This window comes from Leptinotarsa decemlineata, unplaced genomic scaffold (genome assembly GCF_025532065.1).
Source record: "Leptinotarsa decemlineata unplaced genomic scaffold, Ldec_3_MD MMD2_tig00000010_RagTag_RagTag, whole genome shotgun sequence".
Lineage (NCBI taxonomy): Eukaryota > Metazoa > Arthropoda > Insecta > Coleoptera > Chrysomelidae > Leptinotarsa > Leptinotarsa decemlineata.
In genome coordinates, this window is record NW_027412538.1 from 2,311,516 (window position 1) to 2,331,447 (window position 19,932).

At 38.9% G+C, this 19,932-nt stretch overlaps 2 protein-coding genes across 8 annotated transcripts in view; one reads left to right on the forward strand and one right to left on the reverse strand.

Annotated features, from left to right (window-relative positions):
• LOC111507687 (carboxylic ester hydrolase) overlaps positions 1 to 10,597 on the forward strand; it is a 130,569-nt gene extending 119,972 nt beyond the window's left edge. For all 7 annotated transcript variants that reach the window (XM_074171253.1, XM_074171254.1, XM_074171251.1 and 4 more), the window contains exons 9-12: positions 2,457 to 2,629; positions 3,765 to 3,921; positions 7,150 to 7,270; positions 10,391 to 10,597. In XM_074171253.1, coding sequence (XP_074027354.1) covers positions 2,457 to 2,629; positions 3,765 to 3,921; positions 7,150 to 7,270; positions 10,391 to 10,559 — 620 coding nt within the window. In that variant the 3' untranslated portion in view covers positions 10,560 to 10,597. The remainder of the gene's footprint in view (positions 1 to 2,456; positions 2,630 to 3,764; positions 3,922 to 7,149; positions 7,271 to 10,390) is intronic.
• Positions 1 to 19,932, reverse strand: part of Neto (Neuropilin and tolloid-like) — an 803,231-nt gene that overhangs the window by 733,365 nt on the left and 49,934 nt on the right. The window lies entirely within an intron of this gene.

A 19,932-nucleotide genomic window follows, 5' to 3' on the forward strand; every position in this document is an offset into this window, starting at 1 on the left:
GGAAATCCTCGCGTGTGCGAACTCCCCATTTTTTGCATCTATTTTATCGTTATAAGTGTATCGTTACAATCTGCATCACTATCAAAATTTAATTTCTGATGTATTTCATTAGTTCGGACTTCCATTGTCTAATATGATTAGCTCAAATGTAACAATTATATTAGGCAAAAAAAAACTTAAATTACAATGGAATAAAATACAAGTAACAACCAAAAAATCAAAAATAAAATTGAACTGTTAACACGAGATAAAAATTCAAAAATTATTATTATATGGCGTGGTAAAATTCTGGCCATTGAAGAAGCCCACAAGAAGCTCCGAGTTTGGTTGAGATACCTTCATAATATGAAACCACGGGAATCCAGAACTAGACACCTTCCTGAAGCACATCAACAAAGTGAGTTCTTCCATATTTTTCACAATGAAGAAGGAAGTACACAACGAATTGCCATTCTCAGACGTATTGGTGAAGAGGACCGACACGAAATGGGAAACATCTATGTATCGAAAACCCACTGACACAGGACAGTATCTAAACCAGGAATCCAATCACAAAGAGAGGAATCATCAAGACTATACTAGACCGTGCTTTCGGGCTCTGTAATACAAAGGAAGGTCTCGAAAAGAAACTAGACATCATCAAAAATGACCTTCAACGAAATGGTTACTCCAAAGTGATGGTAAAACAAGCTTTAGCTTGTGGAGCAAGAGCTCCACAAGAAAGAGAAGCCGCCACAACCAGTACTTATACTTCCCTACATCAGAGGATTGTCGGAAAGGAGAAGAAGGATTGGTTCCAAGTATAATATTAGAACCTGCTTCAGATCTGGGAACACTATCCGTAGCAGCCTCACAAAAACCAGGCCACCAAACGCGGACTGCGATTCCAAGAATTGTATTTACCGGATACCCTGCGAGTGCGGAAAATCATACATCGATGAAACTAAGAGGTCATTGAAAGTTCGTAATCTGTAATCATCCACAAGGAAGAACACTGGTTTAGGAGAAGATTTAAAGAAGCCGCATATATGTTGTTCAACAACGCATTTAGCCAAGCTAGCGTGAAGATACGCAATATATGGATATCACTAATCAACCGGATCACGACCAACTCCCGCCAAACGGTCAGCTTCCGTTAAAACCAATGAAGCGGAGAGAGGGAAGAGGGGATCGGTGAAAGCACTCGAATTACCTATAAATAGTCAGATCAGAGGAATACGTCCAGTTATCACCCGAAGACGATGGTGGATACTAACAATCGAAACGTCGTGAAATAAGTGGGTTTCAAATATTTTTAATTTTCAATTTTCATTTCCTTCTAATAATTCTTTAATCTTCATCTCGTGTTAACAGTTTAATTTTCTTTTGATTTGATTTGGTTGTTGCTTGTGTTTATTTCATTTTATTTCAGTTTTTTTGCTTGATATAATTGTTACTTTTCAGCATACTCTTATTCATTTTTCACAGATTCTTTCAGGTATTTCAAATCAATTTATATCATGTTAGACAATGGAAGTCCGAAGTATTAAAATGCACCAAGAAACATTGTCAATTACCTTCAAACAAACGTTAGTTTCTGATTATTACATAACCCTTCGATCAAAATCATAGTTTCATATTATGCTAGAATATATAAAACTGTATTTCGATAATTTCAACAACTGTTCAAACGAATTATTTTTCATGAATAATTTGCATTTGAAGAAGTATTATATGAGATAGAGGTTACATTCACAAATGAATGTTTTGCCACTAGAAGTAACATAAGACAAAAGTGAAATTTCGAACCGAAAAATGTGTCAACCAAACCATTTGGCTTCAAGGAAAGAATGTCAACAATGCAATTGCAATTTTCAGTGTGATTCCAAATATACATATAACAATAGTCTGAATACTAACAAAAAGTGATTGCAATATTTTTAGGTATGAAGAAAGCTTTTGAAACTCTAAACTCTTGGAGAAACTAACACAATAGCGAATAAGAGGTATTTGCCTTGAACAGTTCGTAAAAATAAATAAATATAAGAGTAACTAACAAATAACAAAGTGTGGTGCTCCTCAAGGCACGATTAAATAACTGTTTTTTTTTATTCACATTAATGATTTACTAAATACAAATCTTGATGGTGATCTATAATCTTATGCAGATGACTCGGAATAAGTATGTAGTGGATGGAGATAACTGGGATGAGACCTTATCGCAGGCTGAAGTTGGCATGTCAATTTTGAAACAAACCTTGAGTTATGACTTGTTCACACTCAATATCACGAAAACTATAAACATTTTCATGTAGTGAAAAATATCAACCGAAAGTTTTTCACTAACCCAGTCAAACACAACTGTTTACACTGTGTTGAAATAGTTAGTATGCATGTACTAACAATTTTTTTCAATATTTATCGACATTCATTTGATATCGTGCACACTTTCGAAAATTCATTTATGTTTTTTATAGCAATACCTCTTCTGCGATTTCTCTTCCTATTGTACGAATGGAGTCCCACGATATTTCCCAATCAAATGAATATAACCTCTGAATCAGGAAAACGAAAATTTGCACGCGAAGTGAAAAAGAAATATTTTAAAAACAATAGCTTCGTAAATGTCACCAGCGACGAGATTGCACAGGTAGGTTGATATTCATTTTCATTTGTTCATAACCTACATTGAAACAATCGAGTTTGATACATTTTTTGAAATGTATGTTGAGTATATTCAATATAATGGATGGATTTTGAAAGTACTGAACCAAAAGTCTAAAGGTGTTACTGAAACACTATTTCGTAGATGTTCCTCTTTCAACTTTCCAATTTTTTCATGAATATGAGGAAAGCACATACCATTTTACTGAATACCCATTTTCATACCCAATAGTTTTTTAAACATTTTTAGAGCACACTCAAGTGAAGTGCTGTAATTTATTATTAGTTCTCAGATAACTGTCAAACATAATACATCAAAATTTGATTATAAACCGAATAGTACAGTTTTTACTATGATAATTTTTTTACATATATTGTCTGTGTTCATTATTCAAAAATGTTTCACTGTTCATTCATTCACTTCATTTTTATTCAAATTTTCAAACCCCAATGTGTTTTTAGTCTTGGGAAACACACCATTAAAAAGATCAGAATGTCAGCATTCAAAAAATTTCAACTTATTATTTTTATGTCCACTTCAAGCTACCCTTGTTCTAAGGGTAACAAGGTGATACCGAATATAAATATACCGTTAGTTGGATTTTCATCAAGTATCGGCCAATTTCAATAGTAAGACTAAAACTGAAAGAAGTTTGAAAATTGAAATATGCGCGAAAATTTTAATTTCATTCCATTGATATCATGATTTCATAGTAGCTATGGATTTAAATTTTATTATACAAAACGCCGTTTCTTAAGTTGAAAAATTCAATAACTCTGTAGAATTTAAATGTAAATGATATTCAATTTGAAGAAAATCTGGTGTCACTGATTATAAAAAAAAAATAATACCGAAAAATCGAAAAATGTATGTGTGTTATTCATATAAGAAATCACATTTTTGAATGAGCTAAGCCTCTAATTGACTTAAAAAAAATTATAACGGGATTTCAGAGAGATTGATTCAGAAGATATTGTTTTTCAGAGAGATTCTCTGAAGATAACTATTACATTTTGCACTTAGATGTACTTTTGAATAAAGCTGATTACGACTGCATCGTCAATCAAATTGATATTATTTTTCTTCTCATGTAAGTACATCGAATTCAATTATATTTCAGTTGCTCAGCGATCTAATGTATACGAGGCCGATAACCAACAGCGCCAAAATAATGTCTTCGTTTATTCCCGTTTATTTTTATGTGTTTGAGTACAGAACACTGCACACAAAAGAGTTCTTACGAAATGGTGGATATCCGTTGGATATTTCCCTGCAGGGTATGTATATCTCCAGTTAATACTTAATCATTTAATTGTCTTGTGATCTTTACTACTGCAATATTATTCAATATATCTCTACATTGTTCATACATTCAAGCTGTGCACTGGTTAGGTTAGGTCCAAAGTGAGTGGGTCTATTCGACCCTCCACGGCAACCCGCAAGAGTTTATTGTGGCTCACACATATTCACACTTGACCAAATAAACCCAGCTTCTTGACGAAGCCGATTAGTTTGTATGGTGAGTGGTCTTCCAGGTCAGATGGTAAGAGTACGGCTCTGACGAACTCTAAAAATCTTATTCGGTCCCCAGCGTGGCAGGCACGAAGTATATGCTCTTCTGTTTCATCGTTAATGAGTCGGGCACTCAAGGTGTAAGATTACCACCTTGATACCCGCTACAACCTCACCATGTGAGGGTTTTTGCACGTCAGCTACACCTGACGATGCCTTAGATTCAACCGTGCCGGGCTTTTCCGCCTCTGGTTTTGGTGAATCATCACTTGAGCGTAAACGTTTGCTAACCTGCTCATGGGGGTTTGTTGCTCCACCTGAGACAGATTCTGCGTACGCCGCTCAAGAATTTGGGGCAAGGCGGTTTTATAAGGTACGCCGCTCTTAAGGGCACGACTCAGTCGTTTCCTGGCTGCACCACCAAACCTGTTTTTCAGGTTCAGTTATTGGATCAAGAGTTGGTGAGTTGAGAAGCTCTCGCTCCTGATCTAAATTCACAGAGAGGTCAGTTCGAGTCGTAAGCTCGACATTCATCTCCTCTATAGACTCAGTATCAGGAAGAATATTTGAGTTCACTCTGTCCATAAAAGTCCCACGAGTAGTTAGGAAAAGAAGGTCACTTACGGTAGAGCCCCGCATTACCGTGACAAAGCAATGCTACGATAAGAGGGCGCCCGGTATCTCGAAGGTTCCGTAGAGACAGCTGACAGGCTCAGTATCATTCATCATCTCGGTACAGATACACACACCTCAGGATTACGAAACACGTGTTGCGTTTTTGTAATACTGTCTAGTGAAAATCACACAATAAAGTGTTTTTGGAATACGTTAGTCATGGATTTTCATCAAGTATCGGCCGATTCCATCATATAGATCAGGCAGTGAAAGATGAACAAGGGTAGCCAACCCGCTGTGCACTAACGAAATAGCTGGTGATTTATTGGAAAAAAATCAAGGGCAAGAGCATTGTTTAACTATCTCAACCCATTGGCGTATGACCCAACGTTATTTAGCTCAATATATGAAGTTTATAATTCTCTATTGGAGAATTACATATTCGTTATTATATTATAATTTCAATTATCACCATTTGATCAGCAATGTTTCTTCACAGACATTTATTTCATGATTACATTCACGATTTACATTGAATGTGAATAAAATTGAAAACTTCAATTCAATTCTTTATTTTCCAATCGACAATTTTCATTGTATAGGAATAGTCAGAATATACTTATGTCAAATCACTTATAGCAACATACAAACATGTCTAATCAGATAAAACTTATAGCAACATACAAACATTAAAGATATGAGTAAAAGTTAAAGCACCTTACAAATATTTACAGATACAAATATTCTTGAATACTATACAGACATTTCCCAGTTGAATAGTCCCGCAGACGTTTTTTAAAAGTAATAAAAAAATTTATATTTCTTATTTCAACTGGTAACTTATTGAAAATTCTGGGTGCCATAGACTGGGTTGAGTTCAAAGATACATTGAGTCTATTAAATGGTACCGGTAAATAATTTTTTGGCAAGTTTCGAAGTGATTTTTGGTTTTAGATTGGAGTAAGGTATTCCTCTGCTGAAAAGACCATATTGATAGTTCGAAAATCAAAATAGACACCAGTGTTAAAATGGATAGACCTCAGAAACAGATACCATATTGCAATCGACTATCGATTTGGGCGTAATATAAAGAAATGAGTAGATTCATATGCAGAACTTCCCTAGTAGTTCTGAATTGGTATGATATTGAGTTCATTTTAGATATTAGAATGCGACAGTGATTCTCCCAGTTAAATGTTGATCTAAATGAAAGCCTAGGAAGGAGATCGAAATATTCTTGGTGGAAATATGTGTGTTATCGAATCCGAATGTATTTGGCTTGTGACACTTGAGTGTCACAAGCCAAACGTCATCTGAAGCGCAAAATATATTTGTGTTCTGTGTCTACACACAACAAGGAGTCAAATCTATGCCTTGTCAAACGTCAGATTGAGGTTTTTTTGATATCACTTTATATATGACATATTGATAATTCTAATATGCAACTACTATGACAGAGTACCGCTGACGGTTACTTTCGACATTAATTATGATGAAGCGGAACAAGAAATTTCCATAGCATGCTGGGCTCTCTCGGTTTTTCTACAGTTTTTCTGGAGGTAAACCTCACTAAGTAATATTTGAATAGTTTACGAAGCTATACAAGCTCTCTGAGGCGTTTATACTGAGTATGAAAAATTTTATTTGAATACGTTTTGGATTTACATCAAATATCGACCAATTTCATCACATATATACGATATCGATATACCTATTACCATCATGATAATCTTCACGAAGACCTTGTTGAGGATGTTGACTCCAACTTTGAACAACCAGATAGTGTAAAATGTACTTCCGTGTCAACAACAAAATATGGCTGTATTATCTTGACTCAATCTCGTACGCAATGTAAAATAGTGTACAAAACACAACATTGATCACAAGGTGATTGAAATTTTGCCGAGTCAGCTAGTCTATAATAAAATACAGAGTGTTCCATTGCCGTAATCGATAAACTGTGGAACTACGGAACCGTTTTTAATAGGTTTCTTCGCTGTCAGGAAGCTACGTGATCCACCAGTAACATGCTACTTTTTATAGAGATATACCTACTGAATCGTAATCTACATCGGTCAAATAGTTATGTAGGCGCAGGCGGAAGGTACTGTATATACCTAAAGGTATATATGTAATCACCGCAGTTGAATCTATAGGCGGAGAACTTATCACAGCTGTTAATTGCATCTTTGCAAAATGGCAATTGTAATTATTACTAGCTAATTGACAGAACAGTCAATTTTTACAAAAATCGTAAATCATTTGTTTGTAATATATGAGCTTTTTACTCAGTTTACAAAATGAAATTATTTTTTCGTGATATGAAAAGGAGTATCGATCAGTGCACTATGAATTAAAAGTATTATCATTCATTATAGGAGTGGCACATATAGAGGATGTGATTTATATCTGGAAGTTCAGTGGTTTGGAATTAACTCCAGAAGCCGATGAAACGAGGAAAAGAATGACTAAAATATGGTCCAATTTTGCGAGATATGGGTGAGTTCAATGGAACATTCTTACTCTGAATATTTATTAGAAGTACACAAAATCTTGTATTCTGAATCAGTCATTTTTTTAAAGACTTGGTTTGATCCGCAAAAAGTGTACCCTGATGTTATTCATTCGACAATAGCATTATTCGTCAACAAAAAAAATGTATTTGCTCACTTCAAACACTTGACAATAAACTTCTCTCAAACTGAACATATTGAATAATGAACATTTCCAACTATTTGAGGTATTAGGGACATTATCACTCTGAAACATTTTCAAACATCAGCGGTTGTCTTCTAATTTACAGTCACCCTGAAAAGCGAATTATCATGAGTACTAACGTACTTGAAACATCTTTTCAAACCTGCATGGACTGATGTACGAGTATGACAACCAGCTTGAACATGGCGAATATTGTTATCAACGTTCCATACGAATCATGAAATAAATAGCATCATCTTTAATTTTCAGGATCACTTTACTGTATCTCATGTTGCGATTCATCTTATATTTTCAGCTGAGACAATATCAGTTTTCGGAACTACTTTTAGATACTTCATGTTTACCGCCATTATTTTTGAACCAGGATCAGAACTCGATTGCTCGATATTTCCATTTTTACATCGCTTAGGTTGCGTTCATAAACACTCAGAGTACAAAGATCTTACTCGTTATTCATAAACGTATCTATTCAAACATATCAAAGCTTATAAATATTTTCATCACTAGGAATATATCTAGTTGAGGCATTATCGATTTTGCTACGTTATATACGTATATATATATATATATGTATGAGAGTACGAATAATCGTGAAGCTGTGGAAGGTACCAATACAGCCTAACCAGAACACGAGCCCAATGACTATAGTAGTCGATACTGTTGACACAAACAATACATCAAAACTTTCATCACCTTCAAATCAAACGCTTTCAATTCACGTGAAAACCAGGTTCAATTCAGTTCGGATACGTTTATCACATGTTTTTTTTTGAAAATGTCTTAATTGTAAAAATTGGTTAAGGCTTTCGCGGCCGAGATCAGTGTTACTGTCTCTATTCGTATTTTGCAACTGCCTTAACACGTTTCGCCAGCACGAGTGCCTGGCTTCTTCAGAGGTTTATTCATCTTGATAATTCACCGATGACTGGTGATTTCCAGTTCGTAGATTACAGGTTGGTGTAACGATTGAAAGTCCACTCAGCCCGGTGATAGCCAACTTCTTCATGGAACAATTTGAGAAGAAGGCAATCGACGCTTTCGATTTATTTCAAATCAACCATTTGGCTACGATACGTGGAAGACACCTTCGTCATCTGGAGACATGAACCTGAACCTATTTATAGACCACATAAATGCTCAGCACCCTAGCATCAAGTTTACCATGGAGACTGAACAGAAACAACGAATACTTTTTCTAGATGTATTCGTCGAGAGGTGTGGCACACGACTGACACATAAAGTGTAACGGAAACCGACACATATACGGACAGATATCTGCATGCACTTTCGAGCCACCATCCAAGTCAGAAGCGGAGAATTATCAACACTCTGACGGAACGTGCCCGTAGAATATGAACCGGAACACCTACAAAATGAATTGGATTATCTTCGAATGGCTTTAAGATCGAATTGATAGAATGTAACTGAAATCAACAAGGCCATGAAACTTAAGACTTCCACAAGTCAAAACAAGAAGGAAACTCAAACGGTTGCACGTGCATTCATACCGTACATCCCTAGGGCTACAGACAGAATCGAAAAAATCTCAGGAAAGCATAAAATGAAAACAGTGTTCAAGCCCACCAGGAAAATACATCGAAGCTTGAGATCTGCGAAAGAAAAAAGAGATTCCATATCAGCTGCATAGGTATATCGTATATATACCATGCACCTGTGGTAAAGTTCATATCGGTACCACCAAAAGGTCCATGGGTACAAGGTTGAATGAACATCGGAGAAACTGTCACTGAGATAACACGATACTGTGATAACACGATACTGTTTGTAGATACTGTTAGAAATTCATAAACATAAAGAAAACTACAACACTAAAGAGAAGGCGGTAACGCTTAACCGGATGTAAAATCCCATACTAAAAGATGCTGATGTGGTAACAGCGCAATGCGATGTTACGTCATCAACAGGTAATAACACTTCTGCCAAAAGCAACGCATCAACAATGGGAGCGAACTACCTGAATCAACATAAATACAACCTATGAACTAGAATTCACCAGTCATCAGTGAATCATCAAGGTAAATAAACCCCTGAAGAAGCCAGCCATTCGTGCTGGCGTTAGGATGCAGTTTCAAACTACGACGGCCTTCAAACCCGAATGGAAATAGTTTTAATTGTGTTTATTTTGATGGGGTCTTTGTTCTAGGCGTGATCCTATTCAGAGACGAAGTTAGCTTTGCATAAACACATCGGCCTCCCACACATCAACGATGAGGACCATACGCGCTTTCATGATTGAGTTAGAAATGAAGGTGTCACAGTAGTCTGAATTCACATCTATTTTTACTGACATTTTCTATATTTTTTTCCAAAATATTTTCGCGAAGTATTAGGAATCACACGTTGAAAGGTAAGACTTCGTTAATCCTTAGCTCGCACAAGGTTCGACTTCTGGGGGTTGTCAATCGTAGGGGTGCGACAGCTGGTTGACGGAAAAACATATTTTATACAGATTATGGGGTCATTGTTGTCTTAGCCGATAGAAATTGTTGGTTTGACTTTCACAATAGATAATAAATACATTTTTGTTGATTTTCACTTTTGTTTTAGTTGTATCATGTCAACAGATAGTGTATTCTGTGAATCGGGTCTTCTTTTCTGCCACAAACTTTCAATGAAATCTTCGTTAACTCATTTTCTCTGCTCGGCTATCAGTCTATTCATCCATCTGACGTTCAATATCAATTCATAATGGACTATATCAAGTCCCAAAATTTCTGCATAACTCGGCTATCAGTCTAAAATCTAACTCAAATATCTTACAATGTAAAAATATCTTCTAATTTATGAATTCATTGTGGGATGCAGTTGCCATCTGATCCAAAAATTGAATTTATACCTAAATTCACTGTATGAAACCAAACACATTTTTTTTTTTTTTAGGAATCCTACTCCAACAGTAGATCCACTCCTGCAGAATATCATCTGGCCGCAAATACCGAAAACCAAAGACATTCCTTACTTAAGAATTGACGTTAACTTCAGTATTGAGAAAAACTTTCGATTAGAATATGTTAATTTTTTGAATGAACTAGCCGAAAATTCAGAGTGAATGTACAATCGAGAAATAAATGGAACTTATCAATTCAAGTATTTGTAATTATTGAAAGGAAAACATACACAAAACAAATAATGATCATAAAAGAATAATGATTTCATAGGGAATCAGCATCTAATGGACAATAAAAAATTCAAATTCAATTAATGAAATCTAGTACCAAATGTATAGCGTCTTTCATTTAGCGCCTCCTAGCTTCAAACTTAAATAAAACAAAATGTGTGTAAGATATCTGGGTCAGTTGAATTTTGTACGGCTGAAGGCCTAAGTCACGACACAAAATTCGCCAAGTTGTGGTATGCGAAAGGCCGAGTTCTTGTGAGCGACGGAAATCGATTAATAATAATAATAATAATGATAATAATAAATTGTGTTGCGCGTCTCGTATCCAATGTGTGATGGATTACAGGGCAGCCAACAGGCCTTTCACGCCCGCAGTGCGGCGAATAGCCGCCAATCTACGACGTATCCATCACACTTTGAGCCAAGGCGTGCTGCTGACCACCAAACAGCACTGCCTTGATAGGATACGAATGCTAGTGGCTGCTAAGAAGTCACTAGTGAGGCGAGCGAGAAGTATCGCGGAAAACCTTAGGTTCCGCGAGAAACCTTCTCGCTTATTCCAAGAGCCTGCACGTGTTGTGGATAATCCGCCGACCGCTGATCAGGTGGAATCCTTCTGGAAGGATATCTATGAACACCCGCAGCCACTCAACTTAGACACTCCAGCCCTAGCGCAGTTCGAAGCTTTCAACAGAGAGCTTCGACAGCCTGAGCCCAATGAACTGCGCAACCCGATAACCCCGGATGACGTTCGAAGGGCCCTCGTTGGTTCCAAGAACTTTGCTGCTCCAGGCCCAGATGGGCTGAACACTTATTGGTGGAAAAAACTACCAAGTACCCACCACCATCTGGCCAGAGTTTTCAACTCATGGCTCGATGGAGAGCAGCCGATTCCGGATTGGTTTGTCGAGGGGCGGACCGTTCTTATCCCCAAAAGCGGAGATTGTCGATTCCTAAGAATTACAGACCGATAACATGCTTGAATTCGTGTTATAAGTTGTTTACAAGCATCTTATACACACGAATACTCACCGCAGTTGACCGAGTGTTCGAACGGATATATGAGCAGAGAGGGTCGAAGAGAGGAGTCGCTGGATGTAAAGAGAACCTGCTCATCGATAGATGTGTAACGCAGGACTCGATACAATATAAGCGTAACCTCTCTATGGCCTGGATCGATTACCGTAAGGCATTTGATACAATTTCGCATGAGCTCATCTTGCATTTGCTCAGATGCCTTGCGGTACCCGACAACATAGTGAGATGCATTGAACAACTGACACCTCTTTGGCGAACTCGCTTCACCATAACATCTGGTCAAGCAAGAGTTCAAACAGGGTGGGTCACTTTCAGAAGGGGTGTATTTCAGGGTGATTCCCTCAGCCCCCTTCTATTCTGCATCTCACTATTGCCATTATCCGTTGCGCTCAGAAAGACTCGAGGGTATAAATGTGGCACCCCCGGAAACCGGAGGCACAAGGTCACCCATCTGTTTTATATGGATGATCTTAAACTTTATGCCTCTGGAGAGAAGGATCTCCATCAGTCCTTGAGGGTGGTGAAAGAGTACACGCATGCTATCGGTATGAAATTCGGGATAGACAAATGTGCAATGGTTCATCTCAAAAGAGGACGATGCGGGGACTACGGAGAGGATGTACAGCTCGTAGATGGAAGCATCCTACATCATCTGAATGCCGAAGAGACGTATACTTACCTCGGGGTGGAACAACGCCACTCACAAGAGGTAACTGCAGTGAAAAACTCTCTCCGCGGCAAGTATCAGCACAAACTTCGACAGATCTGGTCATCGGAACTGTCGGGGAAGAACAAAGTAGCTGCAACAAATATGCTTGCCGTTCCAATCTTACTCTACTCGTTTGGAGTAGTGAAGTGGACTCGGAAGGAGCTGTATCAACTCGACGTAAGGACCCGAAAAATGATGCATCTCTATAGGAGTTTGCATCCCAAATCGTCCGTTCCACGGTTGTACTTCCCCCGACAACAGGGAGGTCGTGGACTTTTGAGTTTGGAGTGTCTACATGACAGAATGGTACTGGATACAGCCTGTAAAGTCGTCAGGAGTTCGGATCCCCTTCTCTGCATGGTCCGTGACCATGAGAGAGCAGGAATTGGAGCATTCCTCCTTAGGGCAGCCGCTCGAGCAGCTGATGAACTCGGTATAGTATTCGACTCTGAACGAGGTGACTACAACTCTGTCACCGAGTTGGAACCCGTTCAGCAAAAAGCTCAGATAAAAGCCGCAGAGATCACCTTACTTCTGCGGAGACACAGGGATAAGCCGATGCATGGGGTCTTCTTCAATAGCATTGAAGACCTTGGCTTATCAAAGCGCCTGACGTTCGCTTTTCTCAGGTCGAGTGGGCTGAAGTCGGAAACTGAGGGGTTCATCATGGCTTGCCAGGATGGTGTCTTCAACACCTTAGTCTACCGCAGTCGCGTGATGGGTATAGACGTTCCTGACACAAGGTGCAGGGCCTGCCGCGAGGCGCCCGAGACCCTAATGCACTTGCTATCAGCATGTCCAGCATATGCGGTCTCGGCCTATATACATCGACATAACGCGGCCCTAAGAGTGCTATATTACCATCTACGGCACTCTTACGGTATTGACGAGACACCGGTGTTGCCCTACGCTCCGGGGGATATTGAATCCGTTGTGGGGAACGAGAAGTGCCGAATTTATTGGAACTATTCGTTCCCCACCCTCAGGCTCATACAAGCTAATAAGCCTGATGTAGTCCTTCTCGACCACCAGACCAAAACGATATTTGTCGTGGAGTTTTCAGCTCCTGGCGAGACGAATATCGTCAGAAAAGAGGAGGAAAAACGGATAAAATATCGAGATTTTCTCTTCGAACTCCGCAGACTCTATCCAGATCACTCTGTCAAGATGGTCGTTCTGATTATTGGAGTCCTTGGTGGAATGATGTCTTCTCTACTCTCGAATCTCAAAATCATACCGGCTTGCCGCACTAAGGCAGAAATCTTAGCCGCACAGATGCAGAAGGCTGTCATTCTTGGCTCACTGCGTTTGCTCAGGGCACATGATTCTCGGACCCAATGATCACTTACCCCACGGTGTGGGAAGTGGTCATTGGTTGATTATGCTGGCGCGCCCTCCCGAATGTATCGGGGCTTCGGGGGATAGGGCCTGACCAGCGCACACTACGGGAAAAAAAAAAAAAAAAAAAAAAAAAAAATTGTGTTGTGTTACAAGTTGTTTACAAGCATGTTATACACACGAATACTTATCGCAGTTGACAGAGTGTTCGAACGGATATATGAGCAAATAGGGTCGAAGAGAGGAGTCGCTGGATGTAAAGAGAACCTGCTCATCGATAGATATATAATGCAGGACTCGATACAATATAAGCGTAACCTCTCTATGACGTGGATCGATTACCGTAAGGCATTTGATACAATATCGCACGAGCTCATCTTGCATTTGCTCAGATGTCTTGCGGTACCCGACAAAATAGTGAGATGCATTGAACAACTGATATCACTTTGGCGAACTCACTTCACCATAACAGCTGGTCAAGCAAGAGTCCAAACAGGGTGGGTCACTTTCAGAAGGGGTTTTTCAGAGCGACTCCCTCAGTCCCCTGCATTTCACTATTGCCATTATCTGTTTCGCTCAGAAATACTCTAGGGTATAACTCCGACACCCCCAGAAACCGGAGACACCACACCCATTTGTTTCATATGAATGATCTTGAACTTTATGCCTCTGGAGAGAAGGATATCCATCAGTCCTTAAGGGTGGTGGAAGAGTACACGCATACTATTGTTATGAAATTTGGGATAGACAAATGTGCAATGGTCCATCTCAAAAGAGAACGATGCGGGGACTACGAAGAGGATGTGCAGCTCGTAGATGGATGGATGCCGGAGAGACGTATACTTACCTCGAGGTAGAACAACGCCACAAGTAGTACAGAACTCTCTCCGCGGTAAGTATCAGCATAAACTCCGACAGATCTGGTCATCGGAACTGTTGGGGAAGAACAAAGTTGCTGCAACAAATATGCTTGCCGTTCCAATCTCACTCTACTCGTTTAAAGTAGTGAAGTGGACTCAGGAGGAGCTGTATCAACTCGACGTAAAGACCCGAAAAATGATGCATCTCTATGAGAGTTTGCATCCCAAATCGTCCGTTCCACGGTTGTACTTCCCTCGACAACAAGGAAGCCGTGGACTTTCGAGTTTGAAGTGTCTACATGACAAAATTGTACTAAATATAGCCTGTAAAGTCGTCAGGAATTCGGATCCCCTTCTCTGCATGGTCCATGACCATGAGAGACCAGAAATTGGAGCATTTCTCTTTAGGGCAGCTGCCCGAACAACTGGTGAACTCACTTTAATTTAATTTAGTTTTCGACATTGAACGAGTTGACCGCAACTCTGTCACCGAGTTGGAATCCGTTCATTAAAAAGCTCAGATAAAAGCCACAGAGATCACCTCACTTCTCTTCAATAACATTGGAGACCTTGGCTTGTCAAAGCGCCTGACTTTTGCATTCCTCAGGTCGAATGGGCTGAAGTCGGAAACTGAGGGTTCATCATGGCTCGCCAGGATGGTGTCTTCAACACCTTAGTCTACCGCTGTCGCGTGATAGGTATAGAGGTTCCTGACACAAGGTGCAGGGCCTGCCACGAGGCGCCCGAGATCCTAATGCACTCGCTATCAGCATGTTCAGCATATGCGGTCTTGGCCTACATCCATCGACATAACGCGACTCTTAGAGTGCCATAATACCATCTACAGCACTCTTACGGTTTTGACGAGACACAGGTGTTGCCCTACGCTCCGGGGGATATTGAATCCGTTGTGTGGAACGAGAAGTGCCGAATTTATTGGAACTATTCGTTCCGCACCCTCAGGCTCATGCAAGCTAGTAAGCCTGATGTAGTCCTTCTCGTCCACCAGAGCAAGACGATATTAGTCGTGTAGTTTTCAGCTGCTGGCGAGACGAATATCGTCCGAAAAACGGATAAAATATCGTGATTTTCTCTTCGAACTCCGCATACTCTATCCAGATCACTCTGTAAAGATGGTTTTTCTGATTATTGGAGTCCTTGGTGGAACGATGCCCTCTCTACTTTCGAATCTTAAAATCATACCGGCTTGCCACACTAAGGCAGAAATCTTGGCTCACTGCGCTTGGTCAGGGCACATAAATCTCAGACCCAATGATCACTTACCCCACGGTGTGGGGCGTGGTCGTTGATTGATAATGCTGGCGCGCCCTCCCGAATGTATCGGGGCTTCGAAGAATAGGGCCTGACCAGCGCGGTTAAGAAAAAATTGTTTATTGCTTGCTGGTAAAATAATTACAGGATTGTAAAACTTAACCTGAAGAAAACAGCAAAATGAATGGAGTAGTGTTAGGTCAGTTGACCGATTTTTCCACACTCCCCCTAATTGTGAACGACGATTAGACATACTTAACCAGCCCATTTTGAGACTGAGAATTAGACGTAGACATGAATTTTGTACCTTTGGATACGAAAGGCATCAGATGACCGAAGAAAAAGACCATAAACCATTTCACAATGGTTGAAATGTGATAAAACCATTGACTCGGATTACATTTTTTCTTGTTTTTAAATTCATTTCATTTCGATGAGGATATAACAATTGCAGAGCTGCGTATGCCGTTTTCAGTTTAGAATCGCAATTCTGAGACCAGATAAACCAAGATTTTTTACAGGATCCCTGAAATTGGTAACATCATCATTGATACAGATTCGTAGTCTATTCGTAGCTTCTATTTTTTGAATTTGATTTTCGAATAAAATGGCGCAGGTTTCCAAAGAATTGATTTTTAGAAAATGTTTTTTCGATAATGTTAGATTATAACGTTAGCTTTTACAAATTCGACCACATTGGAACAAAAACACAATTGAGTATCATCATCATATGAATGATAATTACAATGGGAAAAATTATGATGATAGTTTATATACAATGTATGTAAAAGAGGACCAAGAATGCTATCTTGTGGTACACCTCTCTGAATGGTTAGACTATCTGAAATTTCATCTGTTGAATAGGATTTGAGGAGTTTTACTGAAGTCCTAATAAATTTTCTCGGATTCTCCTGTATACTTTTATAGAGAGTGCACAATTTTATTATTTGCACGTGTTGTTGAGTGCTATATCCGTAATTTGGCAAATAAAAGACCATGTATAAAGTCGTACGCGACTCTGACCGGAACATTTTCAGCGAACCACCGAATTCTAAAATAGGAACAGAGTATATGTGTAAAAATCGTGAAGAAAGATGTGCTGCAGAATATATTCGATGGACCATTCATAATAGAACAACTGTTTCAAAATTCAACGATACTTTTAATCAAACTGATCCAAAAACGAAGCTGAATCGTACATTGAAAATTAATTTATTTTCAGGTTACTTCTACTGGTCGGAAGAGAAGTCGTTTGCAAAATAGAGACTATCAACAATACTGTAGGCGTATATTATTAAGAGAAAGGTAATATTGTTCTCTTGAACGATTATAGACTTTGCTAATCAACAAAAAAACATGGCAATATAAAGAAGTCTTTGATTACAATGTTAAAATCATCGATTCATCAATTGAAATGACCTCATCTTAGGGTCAAAGCATGAAACCATTTCGTTTGAAAGTATCTTTATCTGTATCTATAGAGTAGGGAGGGTGAGTGTAGACCCACAGCACTTAGACCATATGTGACCCATTGTACATCCTCCCGAAGAGTTGTCCTCCTAGATCATCTTCTATCCTGTCTTTTCCAGGAAGGTGGACAGGTCACTAGGAGACATCTCCTTCATATTGGCAGGTGTAAGCCAAGACTCGCCGAACACACACTCCCTTTGGCAACTTTGAGGTCTCTCACGATGGCATCCGCAAAGTTTTTGGTAGGTGCAGCGATATTACGGTCGTTGCGTGGCTTCTTCAAACTTCTTGGGGTTCCCACCGTGAAGGTGCACAAGTGAGGGAGCTTTCCTGCAGGGGCAGCCGGATCCTTGCCGTCATTCAAGGCGTAGCTCTTGGCGCCCGCCGCAGTGAGTCCCCTTGCTGTTGGAGGTGGAGTGGGGGAGGAGGAGGGTGCACTTATAGTTGCTAACACTCCTGCCTTCTACGCTCTCTTTCTCCTTTTGGCCTCGGCATCGCAAAAGCGTTTACGCCTTGGCCTCTGTATTACATCACGTGGTGATCTGCTATGTCCAGCCTCTCTCCAAGCGGTAGATTGGGGTGGACATTTCTGTTCAGTCCCAGCCACCGCCTTAGATTGAGGTGAGCACTTCTGTCCAGCCTCGGGATTGGTTTTCGTTTTCGTTGTTTCTGTTTCTGTGTTTGTTTCATTCATGCGTATTCCCACGAGTTCCCGTGATTTGGCAAAACAGACTCAATAAATGAAAGACCCTATATAAAGTCGCACGCGACTTTGACTGGAACATTTTCAGCGAACTACCGAACTCTAAAATAGGCGACAAATTATACGTGTAGGAATCGTAGAAAAAAAGAGCTGTAAAATATATTCAATGGACCAGTAGCCTTTTACAAAATTGAAACGATCAACATACTATAGGCGTATATTATTTTGGTAAAGGTAATATTGTTCTCTTGAACGATTATAGACTTTGCTAATCAACAAAAAAACATTGCAATATAAAAAAGTATTTGATAACAATGTTAAAATCATCGATTCATTAATTGATATAACCTCATCTCAGGGTCAAAGCATTTCTTTCGGAGGTAAAAACACATATCAGTTTTCGAAATCTGTACAAATGAAATTTCAATAAACAAGCTAATTAAAGACAAACATCAATTGTAAATTAACGGAAAAACAATAATGGAGATATTGAAGCTATATAACAGTCAATAATAAACATCAATGACAGGGTAGGTAATGGAAATCTTTCTATTCATCCAATAGATTCAATAACATTTGTACAATGAATATTATTCATTCACCTGCTCAATTGGTGAATACTTTACTGAAAATTTCTCAAAATCCAGAAAGGAACAACTTATACTTTCACCTCATTTGGACAAAAATGATCAATATCATGAGATTATCAAACTAGAAGCATTTCGAACCAAATCCAACTTGATATTTGTATTCAAAAGTTCTTTGACTAAACCTCTAGTTCACATCAAATACCAATTATATCCTATCCCAATATTTAAAGGTAGAACAGGGTATTACTGGAGTTTTTTTTCAACAACAAACTAGGTACCTTCGTCTCAAGTGTCTTAAATCGAATTCACATTATTGTCTTATCTACTAATCTGATTAAAGACTAGTAGACTATAGTAGACTAGGTATCTATGGTATGAGTAAGGACAGCTTTGTAAGTATGATTAGTGTGATCTTCCTCTTGAAAATTATCACTTGGTGATTGTGAAATTGATTTAAGACGCAGATACCTCGAACAGGTATCTATAGTATTAGTAAGGATGGCTTTGCAAGTATGGATAGTTTGATCTTTCTCTTGAAGATGATAACTCGGTATTCGAAACACGTGGCGAGGTGTTAAAATAACAGTTTCGTGTTGGGGAAAGAACTCCAGTAATATTCATTACTATACATAGGTTAGGTTAGGTTAGGTTATTATACTATAGGTTCCAAACAGTGCATCACAAGTAGAACAGGGTTACAAAATGTTTTGTTAACTTCAAAACAATATGTCTCGCGAAAGACTATGATTCTTTGATGTTTACACTAATCACGGATATGAGTGTCTCAAACATTGATTCACGGACTGAACTCAATTATGTTACGATATGTTCCAGTACCCGATTGACCAAAATTCAATCTGTGAAGCTCCAATTTTCAGAAGCCCCAGGAATATTCCAAGGAACTGTCACACTCCCCAATTTTCTGTTCAAAATTACAACAAAGTGCACAAAATAGAAAACGTATGATCCCTGATACTTTCTGAACCTTTATGACTGTTGATATTTTATCCTGTAAAATGTCGAAACTGAGTTACACAATTGATCACTATTGATCGCTATTGAAAATGAGTGAAATGCTTTCATTGGAAAAACGGGGATCCAAAGAGATTCCAGATTTTGTGAATGTCAAAAGTTTCCTATGGATTTCACCCAGTTTTGATACTATATGAGGTTCTTACCGCATCTCGGATGAATCCAGGCTCCCAAATCTGAAACCGCTGAAATTGAGTGACCTGAACGTCAACGATTTGGACAACCAACCTTATTTAACCGGAACATCTCTTGGCTCACATACTTTAGCACTATTTTCATCATTCCGTTAGTA